At 53.7% G+C, this 10,822-nt stretch overlaps 1 protein-coding gene across 2 annotated transcripts in view; it reads right to left on the reverse strand.

Moving 5' to 3' along the window:
• Positions 1-236: 236 nt before the first annotated feature.
• mrpl17 (mitochondrial ribosomal protein L17) overlaps positions 237-10,822 on the reverse strand; it is a 14,436-nt gene continuing 3,850 nt past the window's right edge. Inside the window, exons 2-5 of one of the 2 annotated variants that reach the window (XM_070863468.1) lie at positions 8,285-8,350; positions 4,576-4,768; positions 2,527-2,595; positions 237-776 (exon numbers count right to left, since the gene is read on the reverse strand). In XM_070863468.1, coding sequence (XP_070719569.1) covers positions 504-776; positions 2,527-2,595; positions 4,576-4,749 — 516 coding nt within the window. In that variant the 5' untranslated portion in view covers positions 4,750-4,768; positions 8,285-8,350 and the 3' untranslated portion in view covers positions 237-503. The remainder of the gene's footprint in view (positions 777-2,526; positions 2,596-4,575; positions 4,769-8,284; positions 8,351-10,822) is intronic. The other variant, XM_070863467.1, reaches the window with a different exon arrangement.

The following is a 10,822-nucleotide window of genomic DNA, read 5'->3' on the forward strand; positions in this document are numbered from 1 at the left end:
TTAGCCAATCCAGGGCAAGGTTTGAACGCATGTGCTGCTAATTATAATAAATGTGAGTGTGATTGAGGGCGAGAGAGCGTGCCAGGAGTGAGAGAGTGACAATTACAGGGCGGCACAGACACACTTGCAGAAAGCGCGCCCGCTCAGTTATGAGCAGCCCTGCCCTGCCGTTGCTCAGAGGTTTATCATCTGTTTATGATCAGACCGCACAGTTGAAACACAGATCCCACGAGCTGTTGGAGAATCGCACGTTGCCGGTTTAATATTCCGCACAGCTTACAGGAGCGATACAGCGCTGTGATTTCAACGACCAGGAGTCTGGTGCTGTGCTGGCTCGGGCCCGAGACTGTCAGCGATTCCCCGGAGGCTGTCTGTTCAGAGCCACTCCGGGAACCTGCCTCCAGATTTGTTCCCACGCGGGCTAAAAGCGGAAGGTAATTCCCCCGGGACTGGGAAGGGAGGGTGATCGATCACACATCGTTTCCTGCCGATCGAGCCCCCAGCTAGGCCGCATTTGAAGCCTGGGACTGGCCTGAGCCCAAGGCCCCCTCCTCCCTGTAGCCCTTCAGCAGCTGGTTGAGCAGGCTCTTCTCGTTGGCCCCGTGCCGCCGCGCGAGGAGGGGCGGCAGCGGGTTGTGCCGGTACTCGATGACCGCCATCTTGGCTCGGTCCAAGTTCTCCCGGGTGGGAATCTGCATCATCCGCACGCAACTCCCCCGGTGGGTCTGGAACCGCGGAGCAAGCACTTCGAAGAGCTTCGGGATCAGATCTTTCTCCTGACAGAAACAAGAGAGGTTTATTGCCAGAAATATTCCACTCTGCCCTCTCCACCACAACCGGGCCCAATTAGAGCTCTCCCTTCTCTCTCGCCTCAGAGACAGATTGGCGATTCGAACACCACGGCAGAGACTTGAGCCCATAATCCAGGCCAACACTCCCAGTGCCAGAGCTGGGGGAGTCCCGCACTGTCAGAAGGGCAGTACTGAGGGAGTCCCGCACTGTCAGAGGGGCAGTACTGAGGGAGTCCCGCACTGTCAGAGGGGCAGTACTGAGGGAGTCCCGCACTGTCAGAGGGGCAGTACTGAGGGAGTCCCGCACTGTCAGAGGGGCAGTACTGAGGGAGTCCCGCACTGTCAGAGGGGCAGTACTGAGGGAGTCCCGCACTGTCAGAGGGGCAGTACTGAGGGAGTCCCGCACTGTCAGAGGGGCAGTACTGAGGGAGTCCCGCACTGTCAGAGGGGCAGTACTGAGGGAGTCCCGCACTGTCAGAGGGGCAGTACTGAGGGAGCGCCGCACTGTCAGAGGGGCAGTACTGAGGGAGTCCCGCACTGTCAGAGGGGCAGTACTGAGGGAGTCCCGCACTGTCAGAGGGGCAGTACTGAGGGAGTCCCGCACTGTCAGAGGGGCAGTACTGAGGGAGCGCCGCACTGTCGGAGGAGCAGTACTGAGGGAGCGCCGCACTGTCGGAGGGGCAGTACTGAGGGAGCGCCGCACTGTCGGAGGGGCAGTACTGAGGGAGCGCCGCACTGTCGGAGGAGCAGTACTGAGGGAGCGCCGCACTGTGGGAGGGGCAGTACTGAGGGAGCGCCGCACTGTCGGAGGGGCAGTACTGAGGGAGCGCCGCACTGTCGGAGGGGCAGTACTGAGGGAGCGCCGCACTGTCGGAGGGGCAGTACTGAGGGAGAGCCGCACTGTCGGAGGGCAGTACTGAGGGAGCGCCGCACTGTCGGAGGGGTAGTACTGAGAGAGCGCCGCACTGTCGGAGGGGCAGTACTGAGGGAGCGCCGCACTGTCGGAGGGGCAGTACTGAGGGAGCGCCGCACTGTCGGAGGGGCAGTACTGAGGGAGCGCCGCACTGTCGGAGGGGCAGTACTGAGGGACGCAACAGTGACAACACTTCAAAAAAAAGTACTTCATTGGCTGCAAGGTTGTGTGGGGCATCCAGAGGTTGTGAAAGGCACCAGAGAAATGCAATATTCTTTCATTCTTCACTCAAAGGCTGACTTGGGGCGAGTTGGATCAACTTGTGCGGTGGATTCAAGTTTGCCGCTGTGCGTGTAGCCGCCCGATTGGTCAGGAGCCTGGAGCCCAGGGTTACAGGACTGGTGGAGGCGTCCGGGAGTGTGCTCTGTGCAAAACCACTCACAAGCAGGTATTCCAGACTGGAGTGGGAAGAGAGCCAAAAGGACGTTTGTAAATCTGACACCAAGGTGCCCATTTCATCCAGCAGGCTGTTCCACCACGTGGGCCATCGCACCCGGTGCAGCCCCTCAAACCGTGTCGGGAGGTGGGGATGGAAAGGACCCGAGGGGAGGAGGAAGAACGTCACTGGGGATCAGGAAGCCCGGTCGACGTTCCCGTCTCCCATCGCCCGGGGAGGGCCCCGTCAAACTGCAGCGTCGCCAGGACACTTTGCGATGTCCAGCGCGGCGACATCACGGGCATGGCGGAGTGACACTGGCGACAGAGACTGACCCCGCAGATCCCACCCCCCCCCAGCACCCCCGCCCCCCCCCAGATACTGACCGTCAGCCAGAAGTCGGCCATCTTCATGGCTTTCTGGTTCGTGTTCCCTCGCTTGGCATAGTCCACAAGCTGGAAAGAAAGGCAGCTCAGTCAAACCCAGGGCTCTTCCCTCGTTCTGTAGGCAAGCAATCCCCAAACCGATGCCATTGCCCCGCTCTCTCCATACCCCCCTTTCACAGATGCCTCACCCACCTCCCCATGGCTTCACTCAGGTGGCAGATTGGAGAAGCTGGAATTGTTCTGGAGCAGAAAAGGGGAAGGGGAGATGTAGTAGAATCACAGAATGATGCAGCATGGAAGCAGGCCATTCGGCCCATCATTCCTGTGCTGGTTCTGTGCGCCAACTCTCCTGCTCCTTCCCCTCAGCCCTGAAAACGTCTCCTTTTCAAGTATTTATCCAATTTCCTTTTGAACCTGCTTGCACCGACCTTTCTGCCATTCGAAACACTTTCTCCTCATTTACTCTCAGAACCATTTAAGACTTTGAACACCTCTGTCAAACCTTCACCGTAACCTTCTCTGCTCAAAGGAGATCAGCCCCAGCTTCTCCAAACTCTCCACGTCACTGAAGGCCCTCATCGCCCGGGACCATTGTAGTAAAGAGCAGCATTCAAAATGATAAACGGTTTTGAGGAGTAAATAAGGAGTAACTGTGGCAGGAGGGTCGGTAACCAGAGGTCACAGACTTAAGGTGATCGGCAAAAGAGCCAGGGGGAGATGAGGAGAATGTGTTTACGCAGCGAGTTGTTGTGATTGGGAACGCACTGTCTAAAAGGGCAGTGGGAGCAGATACAATAGTAACTTTCAAAAGGGAATTGGATCAATACTTGAAAAAGAAATATTTGTCGGGGGGAGTGGGACTAATTGGGTGGATCTTCAAAGAGCTGGTACAGGCACGATGGGCCGAATGGCCTCCTTCTGCGCTGTAAGATTCTGAGAGAATTCTGTGCTTCAACACCTGTGTACAGAAAGGTCTACCTATCCCTCTCAGAAATTGATGGCCTCACAAAACTGACTCCCCGAGCACAGGAAATGTATTGTGCCTATTCACTCCAACAAAGCCCTGATTAAATCTCCCCTTAGCCTGCTCTGCCCCAGTGCAACCAGTCCCAGTATCTCACGGCACCTCGGAGTCAGAAGGTTTGAGTCTCACGCCACGAACTTCGGCACATAATCCAGGCCAACACTCCCAGTGCAGTACTGAGGGAGCGCCTCACTGTCGAGGGGCAGTACTGAGGGAGCGCCTCACTGTCGGAGGGGCAGTACTGAGGGAACGCCTCACTGTCGGAGGGGCAGTACTGAGGGAGCGCCTCACTGTCGGAGGGGCAGTACTGAGGGAGCGCTGCACTGTCAGAGGGGCAGCACTGAGGGAGTGCCGCCCTGTCGGAGGGGCAGTACTGAGGGAGCGCTGCACTGTCGGAGGGGAAGTACTGAGGGAGTGCTGCACTGTCGGAGGAGCAGTACTGAGGGAGTGCTGCACTGTCGGAGGGGCAGTACGGAGGGAGTGCTGCACTGTCGGAGGGGCAGTACTGAGGGAGCGCCGCACTGTCGGAGGGGCAGTACTGAGGGAGCGCCGCACTGTCGGAGGGGCAGTACTGAGGGAGTGCTGCACTGTCGGAGGGGCAGTACTGAGGGAGCGCCGCACTGTCGGAGGGACAGTCTGTTGGATGAGGCGTTAAACCAAGGCCCTGTCTGTTCCCTCAGGTGGACGTAAAAGATCCAAGGGCATTATTTCGAAGATGAGCAGAGGAGTTATTCCCGGTGTCCTGGGACCAATATTTATCCCTCAATCAACATCACTAAAACAGATTATCGGGTCATTATGACATTGCTTTGAGTGGGAGCTTGCTGTGCACAAATTGCCTGCCGCCTTTCCCACATTACAACAGTGACTGCACTCCATTGGCTTTAAAACGATTGGACAACCGCCGGTGGTTGTGGGCGCTATACAAAGGCCGGTTGTTGTTTGGGAGGAAAGCAGAGAGCAGCAGCCTGGGTGCAGGGTGGGAAGGAACGGGATAAACAGGGTGAGTGAAGGGGCCTGCTCACCTTCTCAGCGTAGAACCTCATCTCATCGGCCCGTGCCAGGGTGGTCTCGATCCTCTCGTGCCTCACCAGCGCAGTCACAAGATTCCGCAACATATCGAGCCGGGACTGGGGGCCCAGTCCCATCCGGCGGTAAACTCGCCCATGGCTGATCCACAGGGCGGCACTCAGGTGCATCCTTCCACGGGGCCGGAGTCTGAGGGGTGGTCACAGAGCGACCGGAGCAAAGGGGACAAATCAACCCGGGGCAATCGCCCTGTCCCTCCCGCCAGAGGACCGGCCTGATCCCGGCCACCCGCCATTCATCACTGTCCCGGCCCGTCCCGCCATTCATCACCGTCCCGGCCACCCGCCATTCATCACCGTCCCCCACCCCCGCCATTCATCACCGTCCCCCACCCCCGCCATTCATCACCGTCCCCCACCCCCGACATTCATCACCGTCCTGGCCACCCGCCATTCATCACTATCCCGGCCCGTCCCGCCATTCATCACCATCCCGGCCCGGCCACCATTCATCACCGTCCTGGCCACCCGCCATTCATCACCATCCCGGCCAGGCCCGACATTCATCACCATCCCGGCCAGGCCCGCCATTCATCACCATCCCGGCCAGGCCCGACATTCATCACTGTCCCCGGCCAGGCCGCCATTCATCACCGTCCCCGGCCAGACCCGCCATTCATCACCGTCCCCGGCCAGGCCGCCATTCATCACCGTCCCCGGCCAGGCCGCCATTCATCACCGTCCCCGGCCAGACCCGCCATTCATCACCGTCCCCGGCCAGACCCGCCATTCATCACCGTCCCCGGTCAGGCCCGCCATTCATCACCATCCCGGCCAGGCCCGCCATTCATCACCATCCCGGCCAGGCCCGCCATTCATCACCGTCCCCGGTCAGGCCCGCCATTCATCACCATCCCGGCCAGACCCGCCATTCATCACCGTCCCCGGCCAGACCCGCCATTCATCACCGTCCCCGGCCAGGCCGCCATTCATCACCGTCCCCGGCCAGGCCGCCATTCATCACCGTCCCCGGCCAGGCCGCCATTCATCACCGTCCCCGGCCAGGCCGCCATTCATCACCGTCCCCGGCCAGACCCGCCATTCATCACCGTCCCCGGCCAGACCCGCCATCCATCACTGCCCCCGGCCCGCCATTCATCACCGTCCCCCACCCCCGCCATTCATCACCATCCCGGCCCATCCCGCCAATTATCACCGTCCCCCGCTCCCACCATTCATCACCGTCCCCCACCCTCGGCATTCATCACCGGCCCGGCCCGTCATTCATCACTGTCCCCCACCACCACCACCCAACACCCCTTCCCCACCGAACCCCCCCATCCCCCACTGATACTCCCTCTCCCCCACTGATATCCCCTCTCCCGTCCTCCGTCAAATCTCCCCCCCCCCCGCAGCACTGTGGGAGCACCTTCACCACACGGACTGCAACAGTTCAAGGCGGTGGCTCACCACCACCTTAGGGATGGCCAATAAGAGCATAAGAACGTAAGAAATAGGAGCAGGAGTCGGCCATACGGCTCCTCCAGCCTGCTCCATCATTCAATAAGATCATGGCTGATCTGATCATGGACTCAGCTCTACTTCCCCGCCCGCTCCCCATAACCCCTTTCAATTAAGAAATTGTCTATTTCTGTCTTAAATTTATTCAATGTCCCAGCTTCCACAGCTCTCTGAGGCAGCAAATTCCACAGATTTACAACCCTCAGAGAAGAAATTTCTCCTCATCTGTTTTAAATGGGCGGCCCCTTATTCTAAGATCATGCCCTCTAGTTCGACTCTCCCCTATCAGTGGAAACATCCTCTCTGCATCCACTCTGTCAAGCCTCCTCATAATCTTATATGTCTCGATTCTTCTGAATTCCAATGAGTAGAGGCACAAACTACTCGACCTTTCCTCATAAGTCAACCTCCTCATCCCTGGAATCAACCGAGTGAACATTCTCTGAACTGCCTCCAAAGCAAGTATATCCTTTCGTAAATATGGAAACTAAAACTGCACGCAGTATTCCAGGTGTGGCCTCACCAATATTCTGTATAACTGTAGCAAGACTTCCCTGCTTTTATATTCCATCCCCTTTGCAATAAAGGCCAAGACAATATTGGCTTTTCTGATCACTTGTATCTGCATACTATCCTTTTGTGTTTCATGCACAAGTACCCCCAGGTCCCGCTGTACTGCAGCACTTTGCAATCTTTCTCCATTTAAATAATAACATGCTCTTTGATTTTTTTTCTGCCAAAGTGCACGACCTCAACATTATACTCCATCTGCCAAATTTTTGCCCACTCACTTAGCCTGACTATGTCCTTTTGCAGATTTTTTGTGTCCTCCTCACTCATTGCTTTTCCTCCCATCTTTATATCGTCAGCAAATGTGGCTACGTTACACTCTTCCCTTCTTCCAAGTCGTTAATATAGATTGTAAATAGTTGGGGTCCCAGCACTGATCCCTGCGGCACCCCACTAGTTAATGATTGCCAACCAGAGAATGAACCATTTATCCCGACTCTCTGTTTTCTGTTAATTAGCCAATCCTCTATCCATGCTAATATATTACCCCCAACCCCGTGAACTTTTATCTTGTGCAGCAACCCTTTGTGTGGCGCCTTGTCAAATGCCTTCTGGAAGTCCAAATACACCACATCCACTGGTTCCCCCTTATCCACCCTGTTTGTTACATCCTCAAAGAACTCCAGCAAATTTCTCAAACATGACTTCCCCTTCATAAATCCATGCTGACTCTGCCTGACCGAATTTCGCTTTTCCAAATGTCCTGCTACTGATTCTTTAATAATGGACTCCAACATTTTCCTAACCACAGATGTTAGGCTAATTGGTCTATAGTTTCCTGCTTTTTGTCTGCCTCCTTTATGAAATAGGGACGTTACATTTGCAGTTTTCCAATCTGCTGGAACTTCCCCAGAATCCAGGGAATTTTGGTAAATTACAACCAGTGCATCCACAATCCCTGCCGCTACTTCTCTTAAGACCCGAGGATGCAAGCCATCAGGTCCAGGGGATTTATCTGCCTTTAGTCCTATTATCTTACTGAGTACTACCTCCTTAGTGATTGTGATTGTGTTAAGTTCCTCCCTGCCCACCCCCCCACCCCCCCACCACCATAGACCCTTGACTATCCACTGTTGGGATATTGTTAGTGTCCTCTACCGTAAAGACTGATACAAAATATTTGTTCAGATATCTCCATCTCTATGTTCCCCATTACTAATTCCCCTGTCTTGTCCTCTAAGGGCCTTGCCAGCAACGCCCATATCCGATAAATAAAATAAATATGTATTTTTATAACTAATAATTGGATAAATACTTGAAGGGGAAAATGAGGAGAATGTTTTTACGCAGCGAGTTGTTGTGATTGGAAAGGGCGGTGGGGAATTGGATAACTAGTTGAAGGGGCAAACTCTGCAGGACAGTGGAGATAGAGACTAATAGGATCGCTCTTTCACAGAGCCGGCACAGGCACGATGGGCCGAAATGCCTCCTTCTGTGAGGTATCATTGCCCTATGATTTTTCTCCCTGGTGTTGATCACAGCAGTCTCCTGCAGATTAATCTTTAATTCCAGGGCAACCCAGGAGAGCTGGAAACCCAAAGCATGCAACCGCCACTGATCAGTGCCCCCAGAGGAGAGCTGGGTGTTGGAGGGGAGACACGGGCTGTAAACTTGCCTTGACACACTGTCTTTCACCACCTCAACACGTCCCAAAGCAACTTTCAGTCCAAGTACAATCTATCTAAGCATAAAAATGAATTAAAATATACAGTATTTAAAAATCAGGTTGTTCCTAAAAGCAAGTTCATAATCGAGGTGTAATTAGAATAAAAGTTAAAATAACAAAAATTCATAAAACAAACTAAAATTATAAAATAATGATAAATCAAAGTTAAAACTACGACCAGACAATAAATGTAAATTTAACAGATTAAAACCATCGATTTTAAAATATAAACAGATTCTGTTAAACAGAGGTTAAAATCTAAATCTTAAATATTTACATTTAAATACAATAGATTTAAATTATGTTAAAAACATTATTTTTAAAATTAAATATACAATAAGCTCTTAAACCATCAAATACATTTAAAATATTGATTTAAATGTTGCGAAAATATAAAAATTAAGTAATTACGATAAATTTAAAATGCCAAGAGGTTATAAAAATGTATATTTAACAGATTAAAAGGGAGATTGGGAAGAAATGTGCAGACAATTGAGGGACGTGAGCAAAAAACACAATAGTAATCACGGGGGATTTCAACTCCTCCGATATTAATTGGACAGAAGAGGTGGATAAAGGGGATAAGGGAATGGAGTTCATACAGTGTGTGTACACCACTCCTTTCTAACCCAGTCTGTAAGGAGACCAAGGGAGGATTCTCTATTGAATCGAATCATGGGACATAAACCAGAGCAGTTAAAAGGAGAAGTAGGGGAACATCTAGGCAATAGTGACAATAATATAATACGCTTTAAGATAATAATTGGGAGGCGCCCAAGTTTGATGAAGACCGAGGTAATAGATTGGAGAAAAGGCGATTTTGCGGGGCTGAGAATAAAATGGGCAACGATACTGGCAAACAAGGATATAGAACAGCAGTGGGAAATATTTAGAATGGTGTTCAACAGAGTCTGGGAAAAATATATTCCGGTAAAACACAAGAGCAAGCTGAATATTAATGAGACATCATGGACGAGTCAAAATGAGGGTAAGGAAAGAGGCGTGGAGGCCGGGGGAAGAGCGTGACAAGAGAGAAGATGAAGATTAGGAGAAAAGTCAAAAAAACAATTGTAAAGGCAAAGAGAAGAAAATTATCAAGAAACATAAATCAAAATAGTAAAATATTTTACAGGCACATGAACAAAAAAGAGAAAGTCAGGGTCGGAGCAGATGGCGAGGATAATATCGCAGGCAGTGAGAGACGGCAGAAACAATAAATCATGACTTTGCCTCAGTGATTACCAGGGAGTCAGAACAGGTGGACATGACATTGGATGATGGGATCAATAATTAGATAACTTCATTTAAAATGAAGAAATATGAAATAAATTAATCAAACTCAAAAAGATAAAACCCCTGTAGCTAACATTGCTCATTTTAAAAGCACAGAAATTGACAGCACAGGAGGAGGCCATTCAGCCCATCGTGTCCGTGCCGGCCGGCAAACAGCCAAAATAAATGGAGGGGTTCAAGTGAAATAATGTCTTTCATAAGTGGAAATAAATGTAACAGTTTAGAGTGAATAAAATGAATTAAAAATCTAAAAGTAATAATCGGGTTAAATTTAAAAAATAGAAAACAAATTTGCATATACATTAAAATCATGTTTCTTTAAAATCAGCTAATGTTTTTTTAAAAAGTGGGAAATAAATGTGGGGGGGGGGAAGAGAGAGGGTGGGGAGGGGGGGGGAAGAGAGAGGGTGGGGAGGGGGGGGGGAAGAGAGAGGGTGGGGAGGGGGGGGGGGAAGAGAGAGGGTGGGGAGGGGGGGGGGGAAGAGAGAGGGTGGGGAGGGGGGGGGGAGAGAGAGGGTGGGGAGGGGGGGGAGAGAGAGAGGGTGGGGAGGGGGGGGGAGAGAGAGGGTGGGGAGGGGGGGGGAGAGAGAGGGTGGGGAGGGGGGGGGGGAGAGAGAGAGGGTGGGGAGGGGGGGGGAGAGAGAGGGTGGGGAGGGGGGGGGGGAAGAGAGAGGTGGGGTGGGGAGGGGGGGGGGGAGAGAGAGGGTGGGGAGGGGGGGGGGGAGAGAGAGGGTGGGAGGGGGGGGGGAGAGAGGGGTGGGGAGGGGGGGGGAGAGAGAGGGTGGGGAGGGGGGGGGGGAGAGAGAGGGTGGGGAGGGGGGGGGAGAGAGAGGGTGGGGAGGGGAGGGGGGAGAGAGAGGGTGGGAGGGGGGGGGAGAGAGAGGGTGGGAGGGGAGGGGGGAGAGAGAGGGTGGGGAGGGGAGGGGGAGAGAGAGGGTGGGGAGGGGAGGGGGGAGAGAGAGGGTGGGGAGGGGAGGGGGGAGAGAGAGGGTGGGGAGGGGAGGGGAGGGGGAGAGAGGGTGGGGAGGGGGGGGGAGAGAGAGGGTGGGGAGGGGAGGGGGGAGAGAGAGGGTGGGGAGGGGAGGGGGAGAGAGAGGGTGGGAGGGGCGGGGGAGAGAGTGGGTGGGTGGGGGGGGGGGAGTGGGGTAGGGGGGTGAGAGAGTGAGGAGGGGAGGAGGTGGGGGGGGGAGAAGA

Source organism: Pristiophorus japonicus, chromosome 20 (assembly GCF_044704955.1).
Source record: "Pristiophorus japonicus isolate sPriJap1 chromosome 20, sPriJap1.hap1, whole genome shotgun sequence".
NCBI lineage: Eukaryota > Metazoa > Chordata > Chondrichthyes > Pristiophoridae > Pristiophorus > Pristiophorus japonicus.